Source organism: Ambystoma mexicanum, chromosome 5q, assembly GCF_040938575.1.
Source record: "Ambystoma mexicanum isolate Mex_15411 chromosome 5q, UKY_AmexF1_1, whole genome shotgun sequence".
NCBI classification, from domain to species: domain Eukaryota; kingdom Metazoa; phylum Chordata; class Amphibia; order Caudata; family Ambystomatidae; genus Ambystoma; species Ambystoma mexicanum.
Genome location: NC_090933.1, coordinates 1,370,563,274 through 1,370,586,964, shown reverse-complemented (window position 1 = coordinate 1,370,586,964; position 23,691 = coordinate 1,370,563,274). Strand labels below are relative to the sequence as shown.

At 44.4% G+C, this 23,691-nt stretch overlaps 1 protein-coding gene across 1 annotated transcript in view; it reads right to left on the bottom strand.

Moving 5' to 3' along the window:
• Window positions 1-359: 359 nt before the first annotated feature.
• LOC138498160 (zinc finger protein 268-like) overlaps window positions 360-23,691 on the bottom strand; it is a 127,322-nt gene continuing 103,990 nt past the window's right edge. The window contains exon 3 of the mRNA XM_069622039.1: window positions 360-4,195. Coding sequence (XP_069478140.1) covers window positions 1,527-3,188 — 1,662 coding nt within the window. The 5' untranslated portion in view covers window positions 3,189-4,195 and the 3' untranslated portion in view covers window positions 360-1,526. The remainder of the gene's footprint in view (window positions 4,196-23,691) is intronic.

Sequence of the window (23,691 nt, the reverse complement as noted above, 5' to 3'; positions counted from 1 at the left end):
TTGAAACACTGTCTCGTTGTATACACGATTTATAAATATCCAATACATTTTTTTTTAAATGCATTTTAAGTTGTGGATGTTTTGCGCATTTCATTTTTCAAAGTCAACATCTTGTATGAATTCTCGTTGCATTAGGTCACAGATTTGTTTGAAAGTCTTCTGACATTTCGAACATGTGAATGCTATTTCCCCAGTGCTATTTTTTGTGAGGTAGTAATAGGTCAATTGCATGAATGTTTCTCCACAGTGCGATTCCTCTCATGCATCAATAGATGATGCTTCACCTTGAAAGACTTATCACATTCAGAACATGTACATGGTATCTCCCGAGTGTGATTCCTCTGCTGCAACACTAAATATATTATTTTTTATTTTATTTTATATAGTTCAATACTGAACTTTTACAATCAATACAATTATCAATAATACAATTGCTAAAATGTCATTCAAATACATGTCAATTAATTTTAAGTATCACATTACAAAAACTAAAAAGACAAAATAACGAGGGCCATAAAACCCCTAAAAGAACTAGAGATAAAATGTTGCAATTCACTTTTGCCAACCTATCTACACGGCAGATTCACATTTGTGATTTACATTTAATCAGAACCGGAGCTAGAAATGGATTAGACCAGACTATATAGAACAGAAGCAATGTCATATTCATCACCGGCCGGGAGGCTCCTCCCGACATGTGTGGAACTATAGCGGTTCACCATGCATTACTCCAGACTCTATATGGGGCCAGAAGGACAGCGGTAGAGGTAGTGTTCAAACAGAATACACAGAACTTGTCACTCTTTATGGCATCCAAATGATGTAGAAGGTGTCCCATTTTTACCATATAAAGAGGTCCCATCTTGGGCATTCCGCAATGATATTCTTCGTAAATTCCAAATTGGTCACATTACACATCCTGCAGTATCTGGCTTCAGGTAGCAGTTTCTTTTTTGGGCCACAGACCGTCAGGACTGGGAGTTGGTTAAATGATGCTTTGCCTTGAAAGCCTTCCATACCGATAACATTGATATGGTTTCTCCCCAGTGTTATTTCTCAGATGTATGACTAGTTTATCTTTACACATGAAAACCATATCACATTCAGAACATGCATATGGTTTCTCCCCAGTGTGACTTCTTTGATGTATGACTAGATACCTTTTATTCTTGAACGCCTTATCACATTCAGAACATGAATATGGTTTCACCCCAGTGTGAATTTGTTGATGTATGGCTAGATTACATTTAACATTGAAAGCCTTATCACACTGAGAACATGCATATGGTTTCCCCCAGTGTTATTTCTTAGATATATGACTAGCTGACGTTTACAGTTATTTTTATAAAAAGACGCAAGCAAAAAAGACGAGCAGCAGATAAACGGTTTCTGAATGTTACTGTGATACAATCTAACAGAGTGGTCCGGCATCGCAGATGTGCCCAATCGAAGGTCTTTGATGTATGATGTAAAGAAGTAACACGAGTGCAAAAGATCTTGAAAGCCTTATCACATTCAGAATATGCTTATGGTTCCTCCGTAGTGTGAATTCTTTGATGCACGACTACCTCACGTTTACTCTTGAAAGCCTTATCACATTGAGAACATGCATATGGTTTCTCCCCAGTGTGATGTCTTTGATGTATGACTAGTTTATCTTTTCGCATGAAAACCTTATCACATTCAGAACATGCATATGGTTTCACGCCAGTGTGACTTCTTTGATGTATGACTAGATGACTTTTACTCTTGAAAGCATTATCACATTCTGAACATGCATATGGTTTCTCCCCAGTGTGACTTATTTGATGTATGACTAGATGACTTTTACTCTTGAAAGCCTTATCACATTCAGAACATGCATATGGTTTCTCCCCAGTGTGATGTCTTTGATGTATGACTAGTTTATCTTTTCGCATGAAAACCTTATCACATTCAGAACATGCATATGGTTTCTCGCCAGTGTGACTTCTTTGATGTATGACTAGATGCCTTTTATTCTTGAAAGCCTTATCACATTCAGAACATGAATATGGTTTCTCCCCAGTGTGAATTTGTTGATGTATGGCTAGATTACATTTAACATTGAAAGCCTTATCACATTGAGAACATGCATATGGTTTCTCCCCAGTGTGACTTCTCAGATGTATGACTAGAGCACCTTTTTGCTTGAAAGACTTATCACATTCAGAACATGAATATGGTTTCTCCCCAGTGTGATTTCTCAGATGTATGACGAGCTGACTTTTACTGTTGAAAGCATTATCACATTCTGAACATGCATATGGTTTCACCCCAGTGTGACTTATTTGATGTATGACTAGATGACTTTTACTCTTGAAAGCCTTATCACATTCAGAACATGCATATGGTTTCTCCCCAGTGTGATGTCTTTGATGTATGACTAGTTTATCTTTTCGCATGAAATCCTTATCACATTCAGAACATGCATATGGTTTCTCCCCAGTATGAATTCTTTGATGTATGACTAGCTCTTTTTTACTCTTGAAAGCTTTATCACAGTGAGAACATGCATATGGTCTCTCCCCAGTGTGAATTCTTTGATGCATGACTAGTTCATGTTTACTCTTGAAAGCCTTATCACATTGAGCACATGCATATGGGTTCTCCCCAGTGTGAATTCTTTGATGTATGACTAGCTCACTTTTTCTGTTGAACGCCTTATCACATTCAGAACATGCATATGGTTTCTCCCCAGTGTGAATTCTTTGATGTACGACTAGCTCACTTTTACTCTTGAAAGCCTTATCACATTCAGAACATGGATATGGTTTCTCCCCAGTGTGATGTCTTTGATGTATGACAAGGTTATCTTTTCGCATGAAAACCTTATCACATTGAGAACATGCATATGGTTTCCCCCCAGTGTGACTTCTTTGATGTACAATTAGATTACTTTTATTCTTGAATGCCTTATCACATTCAGAACAAGAATATGGTTTCTCCCCAGTGTGAACTCTTTGATGTATCACTAGCTCCCTTTTACTGTTGAAAGCCTTGTCACATTCAGAACAAGAATATGGTTTCTCCCCAGTGTGAACTCTTTGATGTATGACTAGCTCACTTTTACTGTTGAAATCCTTATAACATTCAGAACATGCATATGGGTTCTCACTAGTGTGAGTTTTCTGAAGTATGGCTAGTGCCCCCTTTTGCTTGAAAGCCATATCACGTTGAGGACAAGCATATGGTTTCTCCCCCAGTGTGAATTATTTGATGTATCACTAATTGACTTTTCACCTTGAAGGCCTCATCACATTGAGAACACGCATATGGTTTCACACCAGTGTGAGTTCTCTGATGCATCACTAAGATAGCATTTTGCAAGCATAAGTGTTGACCCCAGTAGGATTCCCACTGTGCAGAAAATGATGACTTGTTACGTTCAGAACTTTGATGTTATTTCTCTTTGGTGTGAAATCTCTTATGTTGCCATATATGACCTGCTTCATTAAAAGTAATTTCACATTCAGATAACTAAAAAAAGTGCCTCAATTGGGAGGATGTTACTTTGAAAAAGTGATTTCTTTGTAAGGAGCGCTTTGTCAAATCCTCTCTCCAATATAGATTCAGTGGTTTAGCATTAGATTGCCCTATGTCCAGAATGACTTGTCACAGCCAGAGCACACGTATATTCGTATTACTTTGTGGCACATAGGAAGCATCCTTAGATATCCATTTGTATTGAATGTGTTGCAGTTCATTTGCAAAATGTCTCTCGTAAGCCTCTCCGTGTATTCTTGAACGTCTTGTGTTAACCTTCACGGAGGAGGCTGTGTCCCATTCAGTACATTTATGTAGACTCTCTTGGGGTTAGTACCGCGTGGGTGGATATTGCCATATTCAGCTGTTTACCGCAATAGCATGCTGCATAAGCACATAATCACATGTCTCAAACACCCCACTTTAGTGATACAGTGTTGTATGTGTGTCGGCCACAGATGGCCACCTTATTGATTGGTATTGACTGCACATAGGAACTGTATCTTTCTTCCAAAATCGTTAATTGCTGTCTTTTTTAGTGAATTATCTTCAGAATCTGTAATATACTTGTCCCACGGGAAGAGGCTCTATGTTGGACGTGACGGTCACAAAATCTCTTCCGAGACCGAAATATCTGAGGAATTAATTTATATACAAAATCTTTTTAAAACATTTCACTGGATTCCATGCCCTGTTTGAAGGAAAAGGAAAAAGAGGATTAGTGTGCCATAAGCAACAAATATTTATTTCTTGTTTTAAAAAGCATATGAAAAAAGCAAAAAGGGCATGTTTCAACTTTAGGAAACCGTTTTATGAAATACTACAGAAATGTATAGAGGCCACTGAGCAGAGGACCACTGTGTAGGACCAGCATTGTGAACATTTGTCCCCAGTAGTGAGGCAGAAGGGAAAAGAACTAGAGGCAGCAATCAGGTGAAACGGGAGTCATAGAAAGCAGATCAACATCTTGAGAATGTAGTTTGAGCAAAAACAAAATCGGGGTTTGTGGTCACCTGGCGGAGAAGGCGACAACCCAATTGCCTTTGCATCCACTTGGATTTCCGTCCGTCCTGTTGCTATGCACCCCATCTCTGGAAGGTTAAACATGAACCCTTGACCCCCACCACTCAGCACATTAGGAAGGACCTAAACACCTTGCTCTTCTTTGAATAGCTTACCAACTGCTGGTTGCTTCACTGAACACTACTTTTTCTTTCCCCCCTCTGGTGTGCCCCTATGCTGTACTTGCTAACCTTGGCAGGCGAATAACAATGGTCTGGAGGCTTGCCCAGAGAAATGCCAGAGGTTAAGTTTAATTCTAAACCTTCCAGCCATCAACTCTGCCATCCCTACAACCCAACTGTTTCTCCCGGGTATATTGCCTACATAGATAGTGCTCCCTTTCTTCCCAGCTAAAATTGTGCTTTATAAAGCCCATACGTACTTATAATAAAAGGCTTTTCGGTCCCTACAGTACTTCCTGATGACTGATATCAACTGGAATCAAGACACGATACTTGGAAGCTATTACAAAGTCAAAGGGAGATACTTCAGCAAAACCAATACTATGGTACGTACATGTCATTTCAAAATCCTCATACATCTACGTCCCATCTCAGGATACCACCTGATGTGGAAAGACCTGGGGAACTGTGTGAGGCAAGAACACATTCCAGAATGAAGCTGGAGTGTATGTGCAGTCTTACCCATGCACACCTCCTCATGCCCTCACACTCGACCTCAAGAAGAAAAAAAACACAAATACCTGCAATACCCATCATATCTGTGACAAAATGGACTGAAATCCTAACAAAAAGAAAAGCCCATAACAAAACACAATTTCTACTGCCACAGATGACCACATACTTCTTCACAAAATGAATAATGGTTTCTATGCAAATAACCATTAGGAACATGAAGCTCCCAAACTCAAGCTGCTTGAACAGTTCAACCAGGAACCTAGCATAGCGTAAAATGGTTACTCCACACCCACAATCCCAAGACCAGCCTGACAATGCAAACTACATCCAGCAGAAGAGGTCCAAGCGTTCACCAAGGAACCCAGCATAGCGTAGAATGGTTACTCCACACCCACAACCCCAAGACCAGCCTGACAATGCAAACTACATCCAGCAGAAGAGGTCCAAGCGTTCACCAAGGAACCCAGCATAGCGTAGAATGGTTACTCCACACCCACAACCCCAAGACCAGCCTGACAATGCAAACTACATCCAGCAGAAGAGGTGGAAGAGTTCAACAAGGAACCCAGCACAGTGTACAATGGTTATCCCACACCCTCAATCCCAAGACCAGCCTGACAATGCAAACTACATCCAGCAGAAGAGGTCCAAGCGTTCACCAAGGAACCCAGCACAGTGTAGAATTGTTACTCCACACCTACAACCCCAAGACCAGCCTGACAATGCAAACTACATCCAGCCGAAGATATGGAAGAGTTCAACAAGGAACCCAGCACAGTGTAGAATGGTTATCCCACACCCTCAATCCCAAGACCAGCCTGACAATGCAAACTACATCCAGCCGAAGATATGGAAGAGTTCAACAAGGAACCCAGCATAGCGTAGAATGGTTATCCCACACCCTCAATCCCAAGACCAGCCTGACAATGCAAACTACATCCAGCAGAAGAGGTGGAAGAGTTCAACAAGGAACCCAGCATAGCGTAGAATGGTTATCCCACACCCTCAATCCCAAGACCAGCCTGACAATGCAAACTACATCCAGCCGAAGATATGGAAGAGTTCAACAAGGAACCCAGCACAGTGTAGAATGGTTATCCCACACCCTCAATCCCAAAACCAGCCTGGCAATGCAAACTACATCCAGCCGAAGATATGGAAGAGTTCACACAGAACCCAGCACAAGGCCAATCTGACAATGCAAACTACATCCAGCAGAAGAGGTGGAAGAGTTCAACAAGGAACCCAGCACCGTGTAGAATGGTTATCCCACACCCTCAATCCCAAAACCAGCCTGACAATGCAAACTACATCCAGCAGAAGAGATCCAAGCGTTCACCAAGGAACCCAGCATAGCGTAGAATGGTTACTCCACACCCACAACCCCAAGTCCAGCCTGACAATGCAAACTACATCCAGCAGAAGAGGTCCAAGCGTTCACCAAGGAACCCAGCATAGCGTAGAATGGTTACTCCACACCCACAACCCCAAGACCAGCCTGACAATGCAAACTACATCCAGCAGAAGAGGTGGACGAGTTCAACAAGGAACCCAGCACAGTGTACAATGGTTATCCCACACCCTCAATCCCAAGACCAGCCTGACAATGCAAAACTACATCCAGCAGAAGAGGTGGAAGTGTTCAACAAGGAACCCAGCACCGTGTAGAATGGTTATCCCACACCCTCAATCCCAAGACCAGCCTGACAATGCAAACTACATCCAGCAGAAGAGGTCCAAGCGTTCACCAAGGAACCCAGCATAGCGTGGCATGGTTACTCCACACCCACAACCCCAAGACCAGCCTGACAATGCAAACTACATCCAGCAGAAGAGGTGGAAGAGTTCAACAAGGAACCCAGCACCGTGTAGAATGGTTACTCCACACCCACAACCCCAAGACCAGCCTGACAATGCAAACTACAAACAGCAGAAGAGGTCCAAGCGTTCACCAAGGAACCCAGCACAGTGTAGAATTGTTACTCCACACCTACAACCCCAAGACCAGCCTGACAATGCAAACTACATCCAGCCGAAGATATGGAAGAGTTCAACAAGGAACCCAGCACAGTGTAGAATGGTTATCCCACACCCTCAATCCCAAAACCAGCCTGACAATGCAAACTACATCCAGCAGAAGAGGTGGAAGAGTTCAACAAGGAACCCAGCATAGCGTAGAATGGTTATCCCACACCCTCAATCCCAAGACCAGCCTGACAATGCAAACTACATCCAGCCGAAGATATGGAAGAGTTCAACAAGGAACCCAGCACAGTGTAGAATGGTTATCCCACACCCTCAATCCCAAGACCTGCCTGACAATGCAAACTACATCCAGCAGAAGAGGTCCAAGCGTTCACCAAGGAACCCAGCACAGTGTAGAATTGTTACTCCACACCTACAACCCCAAGACCAGCCTGACAATGCAAACTACATCCAGCCAAAGATATGGAAGAGTTCACACAGAACCCAGCACAAGGCCAATCTGACAATGCAAACTACATCCAGCAGAAGACGTGGAAGAGTTCAACAAGGAACCCAGCACAACATTACCTTTCTGACTTGATCCAACCTCTTTTAACTTTTCTGCAAAGACTTTGAGTGCATTTCCACTGTGTGATCTTGGGCACATTCCACCTTGCTCTCTCCAAGTGTGGGCCTGGCCTATGAACTTTTTGCTCTACAGTAGACCCTGCCTTCTTGACTTGCTGTGGTTTCTTAAAAGTGTTGGTACTGTGTGTTTTTCCTATTTCTGCCTTTTCTGTCCCTTTTTAAACAAATTATTGGAGTGCCATCTACGGTTACGCGCTCACCTCTGTTTTGCTAAATAAGCGGTGTCTTAACCTAGACTTGTCGAATAATTAACTAGTGAGGTGTATATACTTATAGTGACTGTGTTTGAACTTGCTTGACATATTAGTGCCAGTGTATTTTTACAAGTGTGTTTTTAAATAAATAATTATATACTTTTATACCAAAGCTCTGGTAGGTGTTTGCTTGTGCTACTGTATTTTCTAACCCTATTGCGTATACTCTATATTCTGCCTAACTCTTCTTGAGAGAGGTCTGACTGCTCAGCCACAGCTACCAGGTAAATCTGGGTGGTGCAGACTGCTACCAATTGGGTTTACTGCTTACTCCTGTAGTCTTAAACCTTTTGCAGTGGTCACTAAGGGAACTGCACAGGTTTCTGCCTAACACTGGTGTACAGCAGTGGGATTTGTATTGAGTATACATTTTAGTGTGCTTTTTGATACCTTAGTGCAACTAACCACAAAGCGTAGCACTAAAAAGTTTATTTTCTAACCTGTCAACTATGGAACATTATAGTCAAGAGTCCCTTGCTACAAAAACTGCTGATTGTTTGAGAGTTCTCTGTAAGTATAAGAATCTCCTGACTAAAGGCAAGAAAATTGAGCTAATAGAAAGATTGTTAGCAAACAAATGTCTGGGCAGTGGTTCAGAGGAGCCTACTCTCCCAGCAAATGTAGATAACAGTGATGACATTGATATTGATCAAAGTATTGATAATCTTGAGGCAGAGTCAGAAGAGGAGGGTGAGGCTGTTGTAATTGTCCCCCCTGGGCCTCTGTCTGCTCTACCAGCGGTACCTACTGGACCTTTGCCAGGTCCCACACTTAGTCCTCAATGTATGGAACTAGAGAAAATGAAACTTGAATGGAGTTTAAAAGGCTTAATGCTCAAACAGAGCAACGGCACCAAGAACTAAGGCTCGGAGAAATGGAGCTCAAGCATGAGCTAGAGATGAAGAAATTGTCTGTTGAAAATGCTTCTCTCTCTGGATCCTCTAGGGGTACCAGTCCCAAAAGATCCCGGATGCCTAAAGAGATTGTGGGTATGTATCAGCCTAAGTTGGATGTGTTGGATTGGTTGGCTATGTCTGAGTATAATCATGGGCTCCAGGACATCTCAGGGAATGAGTTACTTCCCTGGTTGTTCTCTAGGCTCCGCCCTGTTGCATCTGATGTGGTAATGGAATTGGGGGAGGTGGATAAGAAGGATTATGAATGTGTGAAGCTAGCTTTAATAGCTGGATTTGGGAAGACCCCTTCCCAGTACCTTAAGAAGTTTAGGACCCTCAAAAAGCATGATGGTACCCCTTGGGCTACCTGGGTGAGTGAAAGTTTGAAGAACTTAGAGGGATGGATTAAGGGTTACAGGATGAACACTTATGAGGGAATGAAGAATCTTGTGATGTTGGAGAAAATGTATGATGCCTGCTCTCCTGAGCTCAGACAGCACTTGGCTGATTCAAAGGAATTGGATTCCAGAAAACTAGCTAAGGCTGCTGACTTGTGGGTCGCCAACAGGGCTACTCACAAGGGCTCTGGGGCAACTCAGAAAAAGGATGAGGGGAAACAGCTAAAAAAGGACTCCAAAGAGAATTCTAATAATTCCAACCCCAAAGAGGGTCCCAAACAAAACAATAAGGGTAAGCCACAAGGGAAACCAAATCAGGCTGGTGTACCTTCTGGTGCCAAACCAGAAGGAGGTCAGAACAAGCCACCATTCCAAAAAACATTTGGTAAATGCTATGTTTGTGGCTCAACTGACCATGTGAAAGGGGATCCCAGATGTAAGGGTAAACCTTCAGGGGTCCACACGCTCTCCTTAGCCTTCGCTCCAGAGGAGGAAGTACAGATGGCCAGTGGAAACTTTCTACTACTGGCTGATGATCCCATTGGAGTCTCAGCCAGTGTTTCTTTAATGTCTATGGGGTTGTGGGAACAACAGAATTTAGATGTGTATAATTCTATCCCAGATAATACTAAAGAGTATTATAAGGACAGTGTCCAGGTCAATGGTCAGGAGACTCCTGCCATTAGGGACACTGGGGCCAGCATAACTGTGGTGGATGAATCATTTGTCAAGGCAGAGGATGTTGCTAAGGCACCCGAATGCCACACCAAGTTAGCTGGAGGGCCTGTGCAGATGCTTCCCCAGTTACCAGTTCTCATCCAGTGCAATGATATGACTGAAGATACCTGTCAGTGTACAATGTGAGGTACCAGGAAGGGTTCTGTTGGGAAATGACCTGAAAACTCTTGGAGTAGTGTCACACACCCCTAGACCTCCTAGTAAAAGGTTACAGGAGCTAACCAGACCTGCAAGAGAGAAAACCACGAGAGGTTCTTCTCTGGAGATGATGAAGAAAGATATCACTCCTTCTCCACTGGAGCAACTTACTGCAGTCCCCAAAACATCTAAGCAGAAGCCAGCAGCAAGCACTCCAGTGCTCCTAACAAGGACATCCCCTAGGTTGTCCAAAGTTACACCTGTAACTCCACCTCCAGCTGAGGCTGAGAGGGAGGTATAACCCTGTATGGTTGAACTAGACTCTGAAGAAGAGCTAGTAGAAGGCCAAGAACTTATTGGAGATCTGGATCCTGTTGACCATCCTGAGCTGCAGTCTTTACTGGCAGAAGGTGGACCCAACAGGGCAGACTTCAGTAAGGGACAAAGAGAATGTCCAACTCTGGAAGGTCTTCGCCATCAGGCAGCTTCTCAGGCTGATGGGCAAGAGCCTGGGAAGTAAAGGTTACACTGGGAAGATGGCCTCTTCTACAGTGAACCGACTGAGTCTGCACCTGGAGACAACAAGCGGCTTGTAGTACCTCAAGAAAACAGACAACAGTTCTTGCAACTAGCCCATGAGATTCCTTTGGCTGGTCACTTGAGTTTCAGGAAGACCAAGGAAAGGCTCTCACTCTACTTTTATTGGCCAAAAATGGGGGCTGAGGTAGATAAGTTTTGCAAGAGCTGCCACACCTGCCAAACGTCTAGTAAGGTTGGTTCCAAGAATGTGGCACCTTTAGTGCCTCTCCCAGTAGTGGGAGTCCCATTTGAGAGGGTAGGGATTGACATTGTTGGTCCCCTTGATCCTCCAACCTCCTCAGGCAACTGGTTTATCCTTGTTGTAGTAGACCATGCTACTAGATACCCGGAGGCAATTTCTATGAGGACTGTTACAGCTCAGAATGTGGCTAAGGCCCTCCTTGGTATTTTTACCAGGGTTGGGTTTCCTAAGGAAGTAATCTTTGACAGGGGGTCAAATTTGATGTTCCACTACATGAAAGCCATGTGGAAAACCTGTGGAGTTACTTACAAGTTCTCAACCGCATACCACCCTCAGACAAATGGGTTGGTAGAAAGGTTCAACAGAACCATGAAGAGCATGACAGGTGCTTTAGAAGAACCCCTTAAAAGAAAGTGGGACCTTCTACTGCCATGCCTTCTCTTTGCTTATAGAGAAGTCCCTCAGGAGTGAGTGTCGTAAATCTCCCCCCGTCTCACCTGTGTTCGGGATCTCCCTTGTTCGGCCGCAGGACTCTTCCTGTGGATCGTTCGGGTCTTGAATAGGCTCGCCCGAGCCTCGTCAGGTTGCAGGACGCGTTCAGAGTTCCGGGAAGTTCGTGGTTCCAGGGTATCCAGGATAGCGATGAACGAGTAAGTAGGGGGGGAAATCCAGGAACAGGATAAAAGGCAAGGAAGGAAGTAAGAGGATCAAAGGATACTAAGTAGAGAGTAAGCACACGTCGGGTCACTACCGAAGATAGCGTTGAGACGCGCGGACCTGCAGGGGCGTGACCAATTTATAGTACGTGCCACGACGTGAATGCTAGTGCGTAGCACGTAGCTTGGTACGGCCATGTTGGGAGGAACAAGGAGTACAAGCCCTTCGTGACAATGACCATGAGGTCCAGAAGGGGCAATTTCGCCGGGTCATGACAGCATGCCCCCTCCGAAGACTGGTTCCTCCAGGCTTTCCTGGGTGAATAAGATGGAATCTTCTGAGCAAACAAGGGGTCTTTAAATTAGAAACTGGTTCCCATGTTCTCTCGCTAGGGGGGTAGCCTTTCCACTCGACCAGATATTGTAGTCGACCTCTCCTATACCTGGAATCACATATCCTGGACACCTCATATTCCAACTGGTCGTCCACAACAATAGGTGTGGGTTTGAAGGGTTTTCGAGTAGAACTAACGTAGGGTTTCAACAGGGAAGTATGGAAGACTGGATGTATATTCTTCCAGGAATCCGGGAGCTTAAGTCGGAAGGAGACAGGATTGATGATCTCCTTTATAGAAAATGGATCATAATAGCGAGGAGCTAATTTGTTGGTCGCAGATGTCGAGGTAACATTTTCGAGGCTAACCAGACTTGATCGCCAACTGAATAGGAAGGTGATGGTCTTCTCTTAGAGTCCGCATATCTTGGTTCGAGTCTGGGCCTGTTCTAACTGATCCTTTGCCTCTCTTTGTAAGTCGATTAGCGTCTGAATCCAAGAGTGAAGGGTAGGTACCGGAGTAGATTCTGGAAGAACTGATGGTAAAACAGACGGGTGATAACCTTGACAGCAATAGAAAGGGCTGATCTTGAGAGCTGAATGATCTGATTTATTGTAGGAGAATTCGGCTAAAGGTATGAGGAGAGACCAATCGTCTGGGACATTGGTGGCAAAACAATGAAGATATTGTTCCAGGGTTTGATTTACTCGTTCCGTTGCCCCATTGGTTTATGGATGATAGCCTGAAGAAAGGGCACGTTGGATTCCTAGAACACGACAGAGATTTCCGGAATTGTGAAATATACTGAGGTCCCCGATCCGAAATAATCTTGGAAGGAAGGCCATGAAGACAAAAAATATGTTCCAGGAAAATTCCAGCAAGTTCTGAGGAAGATGGTAGTTTATACAATGGTGTAAAATGAGCTAGATGAGTGAACAAGTCAATGGTTACCATGATGGTTGTATATCCTCGGGAAGGTGGTAATTCAACAATGAAGTCAGTGGCAATAACTTCCCAGGGTCTGGTTGGCAAAGTAGGTTGTAGAAGCAGACCCGCCGGCCTCTAATTATCGTATTTGTTCTGACTACAAATAGCACAGGTCTTGATGTATTGAACTACACTGGACTTCATCCCTGGCCACCAGAATTGTCTTTGTATAAGACGGAAGGTGTTGGTTACTCCTCGATGGCCGGAGTGAAGAGTATCATGGCATAGATTCATTACCTTCTGTTGAAGTTCTTTTGTCGGAATGACCATTGAATTGTTCTTGAATAAATATCCTTCCTTGATTGTCAGACGCCAGGGATTCTCCTTTGATATGTCCTTCCAGAGTTCAGATAATTGAGTCTGTGCTCTGATTTCTTCCAGGAGATTGATCGCTTGAGCTACAAAGATTGTGGGTGGAGACATTTTAGGATAGATGTTATCCTGCAAGGGAAAGTAGTCGGGACGCTGTGAAAGGGCACCGGCAATCAAGTTTTGCGATCCAGGAACATGTGAAATTTGAAATTGATATTGAGCAGAGAATTAGGCCCATCGAGCTTGTCTACTGTTCCTGCACTCCATGGATTGTAGGACCTGAAGATTTCGATGATCAGTACGGACTTGAACTGGATATTTAGCACCCAGGAGTAAATGTCTCCATTCAGTGAAGGCATGACGAATAGCCAATAACTCCTTCTCCAGAACTGAGTAGTGAGTCTCGCTGGTGGTCAGGGTCCGTGAGAGATAAGCAATGGGATGTTCCAATTTATCATCGGATTCTTGTTTTAAAACTGCTCCAATGGCGTAATTGGAGGCATCAGTTTCCACTAGAAAAGGACGATTTATGTCAGGTTGGGCCAGAATGGGGGCCTGAGTGAATTCTTCTTTCAAGCGTTGGAATGCCTTGTCTTGTGGTATAGACCAATTAAATGGAACGTCTTTCTTCAGGAGATTAACAATGGGTTGAACAATCTCGGAGAAGGTGGGAATGAATTTCCGGTAGAAGTTGGCAAGCCCCAGGAAGGATTGGATTTGCTTAACAGATGTTGGGGCGGGCCAAGCCAGTATGGCCTTCACCTTTGAAGGGTCCATACTAATTCCTTCTGAACTAAGGACAAATCCCAGATAGTGAACTGATGTAACATGAAACAAACATTTTTCTGGTTTGGCTAAGAGTTGATTTTCACGGAGACGTTGAAGTACTGCTTTTACATGTTCTTCATGTTTCAAGGAGTCCTTGGAGAAGATCAATATGTCATCCAAGTAGACGATAACATTGAGAAATAACATGTCAGAGAACACCCTATCCATAAAATGCTGGAGGACTGTGGGAGCATTAGTCAGACCAAAGGGCATGACTAGGTATTCAAAGTGACCAAAGGGTGTTCTAAAGGCTGTTTTCCATTCGTCTCCTTCCCGGATACGGATCAAATGGTAAGCACCTCGGAGATCCAGTTTCGTAAATATCACTGCACCTCTCACAGCTTCAAGGATATCCGAGATCAGGGGTAGTGGGTATCTGTCTTTCAGGGTGTATTGATTTAGGCCCCGATAGTCCAGGCAAGGTCTGAGCTCTTTGGTATCCTTTTCTGGAACGAAGAACAATGAAGCACCAGCTGGCGATTTTGAAGGTCTTATGGTGCCGTTCTCAAGATTAGTGTCTAGGTAATCCCGGAGGGCTCTCTTTTCGGGTTCTGAAAGGATAAACATCCTGCCAAAGGGGATCACTGCTGAGGGTTCAGTATCTATGGCACAGTCTTCGGGTCTATGTGGAGGTAAGGCTTGAACAATGGCAGTAGAGAATACATCAGCATACCCTTGATAGATCTCTGGCACTTGTACAATATTGGAAACCATGAGTGGTGTCTCTGGACTCCTTGGAGATTTATAGGAGCTGTGACTGAGGTATCCAGGTTTAAACAATGGTTCATAGAGAACTCCGAGCCCAGGAATAAGGATCCAGCCGTCCAGTTAATATATGGATTGTGCCTTTGTAACCAGGGCATGCCCAGAACCAAGGGGTAATGGGCTGATTTTATAATGTCAAACACAATCCTTTCTTGATGATGATTTATAGAAAGATGGATCTCCTTTGTTTGCAGACTTATGGGTCCTGAGGAAAGAGGTCTTCCGTCAATTGCTTCCACTGGCTGTGAAAAACTTCTTGCTTCATATGGAATGTTATGACTTTTGACCCAATCTTGATCAATGAAGACTCCCATTGCTCCGCAATCCACCAAGGCCAGTATGGGGTAGACCTTGTCCTTGGATAGCGATAAAAAGGCCTGTAATATCACCAATTTGTTTTGTCCAGGAGAGTTCAAGGATGGAATTGATGTGGAGCAAACATCGCTCTCCCGAAACCTTGCTCCATTTAGGATCGGGAGCTGGCGTTTCCCGAGCGTCGGGGAGGAGCCAGAGGACATTCTTTAACTAGCTGTTTATCTGAGGCACTATACATGCATAAGCCAGTGTGTATCCTTCTTAACCTTTCCTGCGGGGAAATTGGCCCACGAAAGGCTCCAAGTTGCATGGGTTCAGAATCAGTGCTCGGACTCTTGGCAGATTCTGTCCTTGTAGTATTCTCTAGGGAGTATCTTTGAATTGAGACTTTATTCTTTTTCTTTTCAGCCTTTCTTTCTTGGATTCTAAAGTCTATTTGCATAGACAAGTCCAGGAGGGCCTGGAATGAACTATGACGTGCCACCCTGGCTAATTCGTCCTTAATCTCTTCATTTAGACCTCTGCGAAACAAGGTAAAACTGGCTTCCAGGGACCAGTCCGCCTCTTTGGCTAGCTGTTTGAATCTGGTAACATAGGTCAACATGTCTTGGGATCCTTGTTGGAAGTCAAGTAACTTCTCTTGAGCACCGTGGACCAGCTCTGGGCGTTCGAACATGGTCTTGAGTTCCGCGATGAACCCTTTCATAATCATCCAGGAGAGCATCCCCTGAATTGAGTAAAGGAGTGGCCCATGTAAGGGCATTACCGGAAAGATGTGATATTATGAAGCCCACCTTAGCCGTAGGAGTTGAGAAATAGTAGGGCTTGAAGGCAAAATGTACCAAACAAGAATCCAGGAATCCACGTAAGGTTTTTGTTGAACCGTCATATTTATCAACCACTCCTCCCAATAATACGCTGTCCTTGTTCGCAGAGTCACGTGACAAGACAAGCTGTCTTAGCGCCGCATTCTCGGCTTTTAAATTCTGCATCTCTGTGGAAAGTTCTTGCATTCCGCGCATCAGGTCCGGAATACCATTCTCCATGGTAGAATCTGTATTGATCGTTTGGCGTCTCAAACTGTCGTAAATCTCCCCCCGTCTCACCTGTGATCGGGATCTCCCTTGTTCGGCCGCAGGACTCTTCCTGTGGATCGTTCGGGTCTTGAATAGGCTCGCCCGAGCCTCGTCAGGTTGCAGGACGCGTTCAGAGTTCCGGGAAGTTCGTGGTTCCAGGGTATCCAGGATAGCGATGAACGAGTAAGTAGGGGGGGAAATCCAGGAACAGGATAAAAGGCAAGGAAGGAAGTAAGAGGATCAAAGGATACTAAGTAGAGAGTAAGCACACGTCGGGTCACTACCGAAGATAGCGTTGAGACGCGCGGACCCGCAGGGGCGTGACCAATTTATAGTACGTGCCACGACGTGAAAGCTAGTGCATAGCACATAGCTTGGTACGGCCATGTTGGGAGGAACAAGGAGTACAAGCCCTTCGTGACAATGACCATGAGGTCCAGAAGGGGCAATTTCGCCAGGTCATGACAGTGAGTAGGTTATTCTCCCTTTGAACTTCTTCATGGCCATCCAGTCAGAGGTCCATTGGCCCTGATTAAGGAGGGGTTGGAGAGTGCTCCTTCCCCCAAGCCAGTCAGAGTGACTGACTATGTGATAGGTCTCCGGAGGAGAATGTCACACATGATGGCAGAAGCTAGTGAGAACCTGAAAGTAGGACAAGCTTTGGTCAAGCATTGGCATGATCAAAAGGCTAACATGGTTAAGTTCACTCAAGACCAGCTAGTTCTAGTTATGATTCCAACAAGGCAGAGGGCCTTGCAAGAAAAATGGATGGGACCCTTCAAGGTTGTGGGTAAACTTGGAGAGGTGAACTATCTGGTGGACTTAGGCAATCCCAAGGAGGCTCCCAGAGTCTTCCACACCAACAGACTAAAGGCGCATGTCTCCAGGCCTGAAGTAGGAGCCTTGCTTTTAGCTTCAACAGAAGAGGAAGAAGAGAGTGAAGCTCTCCCTGATCTCCTCAGAGGCTTACCCTTGGAGGAAAAGATTGAAGGAGTAAATCTATCTTCAAATCTGACACCTGAGCAACAAGAGGAGTGCAAATCTATGTTAAATCAGTTTGCCTCCCTATTCTCACTTTCACCAGGCGTGACCCCTTGGGGCCAGCATGATATACTCACTGGTGACTGTCTGCCAGTCAAAAGCAGAGGATACAGAATGTCAGAGAATGTAAGATGCCACAACAAAGGGGAGGTCAGCAAGATGCTTGACCTTGGGGTCATTGAGCCCTCTACTAGTCCATGGTCTAGCCCAGTGTGTTAGTACCAAAGGCAGGATCCAAAGAATTGAGATTCTGTGTGGATTATAGAGCTCTTAATGCAGTCACCAAGACTGATGCCCACCCTTTGCCTAGAACAGATGAGTTGGTGGATAGACTTAGTGCAGCCAAGTTCCTCAGCACATTTGATCTAACGTCAGGCTATTGGCAAATAGCCCTGACAGACCATGCTAAGGAGAAGACTGCATTTTCTACCCCAGTTGTCTTATACCAATTTAAGGTTATGACTTTTGGACTGAAAAATGCACCTGCTACATTCCAAAGGATGGTAAATTAGGTTCTAGCTGGGATTGAGGACTTCTGCATGGCATACTTGGATGACATTGCAGTGTTCAGCCACTCCTGGGAAGAGCATGTTAACCACCTAGGACATGTTTTGCAGGCTCTTGGGGAGGCCAACCTGACCATAAAGGAAAGCAAATGCCAGATTGGACAGAGTAAGGTGGTCTACCTTGGGCATGAGGTAAAAGGTGGAGAAATAAGGCCTTTGGTCAGTAAGATTGAAGCTGTGCAAAATTGGACACCTACTACTAAAACCCAGGTGAGAGCCTTCCTAGGCCTCACTGGGTATTACAAGAATTTCACTGAGAACTATGGGACCATAGCTTCTCCACTGAATGCGATCTCCTCTCCAAAATTCCCTAAGAAGGTCAGATGGAATGAGTAGTGCAATCAGGCCTTTAAAAACCTGAAGAATGCTCTTTGCCAAGCACCAGTACTGAGAGCTCCTGACTACCACCAAACTTTCATTGTACAGACAGATGCTTCCAATGCAGGTATAGGTGCAGTCCTTAGCCAACTGGATGGGAAAGGTAGAGAGCACCCCTTTTGCTGCATCAGTAGAAAGCTGAAGGATCCTGAGACAAGGTGGGCAACAATTGAAAGAGAATGTTTTGCCATTGTGTGGGCTCTGAAGAAGTTTAGGCCATACTTGTATGGTTCTACTTCTGTCATTCAGACTGACCACCAACCCTTGAGATGGTTGATGCAAATGAAGGGGGAAAACCCAAAACTATTGAGATGGTTAATCTGCCTTCAAGGGTTTGATTTCAAGATTGAGCACAGGTCAGGGTGTTGCCACCAAAATGCTGATGGTCTTTCTAGGATGTATGTCATCGACTAGAGGTATGAGATTCATCCAGGAGTGGATTAAATCCTCCTGTCCCTTAGTCTGGGGGGGCGAGTGTTAGGGAGATTTCTCTGTTAAGGCTAATTTCCCAAACCTAGTGAGTCCCCCAGCAGCTTTGCTGGATTTGTGGGGTTTATTTTTTCTCCTGCTAAGAGTGAGACTCTTTTTCTCCCACTCTTAGGCATGATTTCAGAATGTCCTTTGACTATGTAATGTGTTTTATGGGCTATGGCGTCTTTTACTCCATAGGGCTTCATGTGTTTTTGGTATGCGTGTTACACAGCACCCTCAGTGCAGTAATGCAGGGGTGTCATAGTGACCCCCAAACATAGACTCCATACCCTGGGACTGACTACTGTCTCCCAGGGCATGTAAAGTCACTATTGGCTTTACTAGTCTCAAATTGTGAACAGAACCAGTACAAACCATCATATTGTGGAAGTACTGGTAGAGGTAATTCTATTGCCCCTGGGTCTGTTTTCCAAGGGGGCACTGTCCAGTCCCCCCTTGTCGAGTTTCTGGCTGGTGGCAGTGGACACCACGCAAAATATTCCACCAGAATATTTCCTATGGGATTTTCCCATTCATTTTAAACGCACCACTTTTTGGTGCAATGTTAAAGATACCGCCGGGTTATTTATTTAATATTTATTCCCCGGTTGGGTCTTTTTACCAGGACTCAGTTTTAAAATGGCGTTTGTGTTCGCCTCTGAAACTCTAACCCAAGTCGAGCCCGTTATTCCACTTTTTGGCATGCTTCTCCACAGAAGCCCTCCATATGGTGCCACTCTCTCTGGGGTCAACAGGATGTGTGGGAGGGAGATTAGGCACCCTGGACTGTGTTGCCTAGGCAACTCAAGTCGCACTCTTGTGTGATTGGCCCAGTGGTGAGCCCCTCGGATCACCACTTAGCATGTTTGAGTGACAGCTAGGCTGATGAATGGGGGTTTTTCTGCATAAAAGCAGGGCTTTGGGGACTGGAACTTCAGAAGTCGCCACAGGACCTAAATAATCCAAAGAGGGGAGAAGCTGAACCATCTACAACGACGACACCACCGGTGGAGCCCTGCTGTATGAACTCACCACTTCCCCGACGACAGAGGAGATCTTCTTCCAGGAGAGTCTTCTTCCCCTTGAGCTGGTGGGACCAACCAGTTCGCCTTTTTCGCCTTCCTGGATCGTCTCGTGGTCGAATCGCCTGTGCTAAGCACCCCGGCGGCCGGACAGCCACGCTTCACCACTACCGCGAATAAAAGGGTTGTACCTTTTAACCGGGAAACTCTGCGGCTGGTTTCTTCCCTGGCAGTGCAACGACCTCCAGCTTTCCTCCACGTCGAGATCATCTCTTCCCCTGGACGAAGCCCCGACTTGCAACCGCTGCCAGGAACACCTGCCCCTGTTGGAGCTTTCTCACCATTTTCAGGTACTGTGTCCCGCCTGGTCTCCCTTGCAACAGACTGTCCAAGGTGTCCCGTAAATCCTTGACTCTCTATCCTGGGGTGACCTCGGACCTGCTAACATTACCTTTATGACTTGATCCAACCTCTTTTAACTTTTCTGCAAAGACTTTGAGTGCATTCCCACTGTGTGATCTTGGGCACATTCCGCCTTGCTCTCTCCAAGAGTGGGCCTGGCCTATGAACTTTTTGCTCTACAGTAGACCCTGCCTTCTTGACTTGCTGTGGTTTCTTAAAAGTGTTGGTACTGTGTGTTTTTCCTATTTCTGCCTTTTCTCTACCTTTTTAAACAAATTATTGGAGTGCTATCTACGGTTACGCGCTCAACTCTGTTTTGCTAAATAAGTGATGTCTTAACCTAGACTTGTCGAATAATTAACTAGGGAGGTGTATATACTTATAGTGACTGTGTTTGAACTTGTTTCACATATTAGTGCCAGTGTATTTTTACAAGTGTGTTTTTAAAATAAATAATTATATACTTTTATACCAAAGCTCTGGTCAGTGTCTGCTTGTGCTCCTGTATTGTTTAGCCCTATTGTGTATACTCTATATACTGCCTAACTCTTCTTGAGAGAGGTCTGACTGCTCAGCCACAGATACCAGGTAAATCTGGGTGGTGCAGACTGCTACCAATTGGGTTTACTGCTTACTCCTGTAGTCTTAAACTTTTTGAGGTGGTCCCTAAGGGAACTGCGCAGGTTTCTGCCTAACAAAGACAATGAATAATAATAAAAGTGCAAACATCAGGTGGAAAGTGCTTTGTAGGGGCTGTAGGGATAGAGAAACAGTCCCCGAGAGCAAGGGTTGGCAGGGGGGCAATGCAGGTGTACAACTTGCGGGAAGGGGACCTAGGGTCGAGATAAGAGGGTAGCCAGATAACTAGTGCAGTTTCAGATTCAGCCAGGAGATCAGCAGGGGAGAGGAGGAGAGAAAGCAGATGCAAAGAGGAAAGTCTTGAGGCGCTTCCGGAGATGGCTCTCCTCAAGTTGCAGAGAGGCAGGGAGGCTGTTCCAGAGGGAGGCCCAAGCAGAAGAAAGAGATCTACCACCAACTCGCTGCTTGGAGAAGCAACTAATCCTGGGGGAGTTTGAGGCAGATGAGCGAAGAGCTCGGAAAGGAAGATATTTAGGAAGAGAGACTTGAAGGTATTGAGGTCCCAGGCCCCAGAAGGTCTTGTGGACAATGCTAAGGGTTCTGAACTTAATCATCGCCGCCATTGGGAGCCAGTGCAGAGATTTCAGTCCTGGAGAGATACGATCCCTGGGGTTGAGGCCAAGGACAAGTCTTGCAGTTCGGTTTGGATGAGTTGCAGAGGGCGGAGAGTAGAGGCAGGCTGATTTAGAAAGAGGCTGTTGCAGTAGTCAGCCTAGGGAGAACCAGGGATCTGGAGACAGTGAGCTTCTGGGGGAAGGAGAGGAAAGGAAGAATACCTCTGAGAGGTGCAGCTGGTAGTGTGACTCTTAGAGACGTCAGAGATGTGAGGAGAGAAGGAAAGTGTGGAGTCGAAGATGACCCCCAGGTTTTTAGCTTCACGGGTGGGAGCAGGAAGATGTGGAAGACACTTTGAAGAGTTTGAAGATGAGGCTTACAGCAGCATTTTGTACCATCCAAAGGCGATGCAACAGACAATTTGAGAGACCAATGAAAAGGACAATCCCATAATCTAGCTCAGAAATTACCATTGCTCCACCCATCGCCAAATCTGAAAGAAGGAACATTTAACCTCATTGATCTGAAAGGGAAGCCAAATAATAACAGTGGTGAAAGATGTTGCAAAGGGTCCCCTGCAACTGGTGTTTTGGGTATGGGTAGATAACCTCCATATTCAAAGGGTTTAGTTGATGACAATAATTGGTTAACCAGAGTTTAATCTGAGTGACACAAATTTGAAGCTGACTGAAAGAGTCCTTGGGACTTGAAATCTTTAAATATAGCTGAATGTCGTCAGCATATGATTGAAAGCCGACACCAAATCTCAGAATGACAGACATCCGAGGCAGGGTGTAGATACTGAACAAAATTGGTGAAAATAAACAACCCTAAATTATCCCACATGTAACAGTATCTGAAAAACAAAAGGTCCAAGCTTTACCCCTTGTGTTCGGCCTGAGGGAAATCTCTGGAACCATTGATGTGTCACACCATGAATACCAAGGAGATTAGAAAGCGTTGGAAGAAGAAGGGAGTGGTCCACAGTATCAAAAGCCACAGACAATTCCAGCATAACAATTAATGACAGATAACCTTGGTCTACATGAAGTAAAAGGTCATTCCAGTCAGTGTTCAAAGACTTCTCTGCAGAGCTCAGAACGAAAACATGATTACAAAGGATCCAAGATATGACTGTTTTATAGAAATTGAGTAAAGTGTACAGTGACAACCTTTTTGATAATGTTTGCCATCCAAAGGAGGCCAGTTATAGGTCGATAAATATTCAAAATCAGGTGGGTCCAATGAAGGCTGTTTTTTTAAAAAGAGGAGTGATGGCGTGTTTAAGATCGAGGAGGAAAATCCACTGTTGCATAGACAGTTTGACCAAATGAATGATACAATCGGCGATGCCAGAAGCCATTCTTTGGGCAACTAAAGCAGGCAGCACATCAGCACAAGACCAAGTAGGTTTGAGTTTGGTCAATAAAGAAAAGATGTCTACAATACCAACTCTGTGATGGGTGCAATAAAGTTTTGATTTTTGAGAAGTCCGCCAATATAGGGTCTGTTTAAAATTGATATTTTTCAAATTGGAAATTTTACTAAGAAAAAATTCACTAACATTTCTTGTCAGATCCACAGTGGGTTCTAGTACTTGTATAGATGCAGAGTGATTGACAAGAACTGATAACAGAAAAAGGTTGGTGGTTTATCGTAGAGTTCACCCGTTCGAGTAAGAAATGTGTTTTTGCTTCCTTTATGGGTTTTTATTATGTTAAAAGTGCTTTGCGTGTTTCCTTTAGGGAATGATTGTCTCTAATTTTTCAAAATGATCTTTCTTTGTTCTGCTACCTATGTTTAAGAGTCTTTAGATCAGAATACCATGGATTGGACTTTTTCTTTGTTTTTTTTTTTATTTATGTGATAGTATATTATCAATGAAACGGTAAAAGGAGAAGTGACACTGATTAAGAAACATATACATTGATATATAATTCAAACAAGATGGGAGTGAGGTAACAAGATTGCGTGAACTCTCAGGACATCATTTGGACAAGGACTCCCGTTCCATGATGGAACTCCCTAACCTTAGTACACTTGAGTCAATGTAACCCCTATAAAATAAATTACAAAAAAGAAAAACCTCCAGCTGACGGTGCCACTGTGTGTTATTGCAGTACTCCGTCCCTTCTTCCTGTAAGATCAGATACCATCTATATGAACATCCAGACTAATCATGAATCACATGACCAACGTACTAAGAAGAGGATGATCAAAGAAGCTACACAAATGACTCACTTGCCATGTGTAGCAGATAGCGGGAAGAGGTGGCCCAGAGGAGGCATAATGATTACGCAGTTGAGCCAAATGAAGGACTA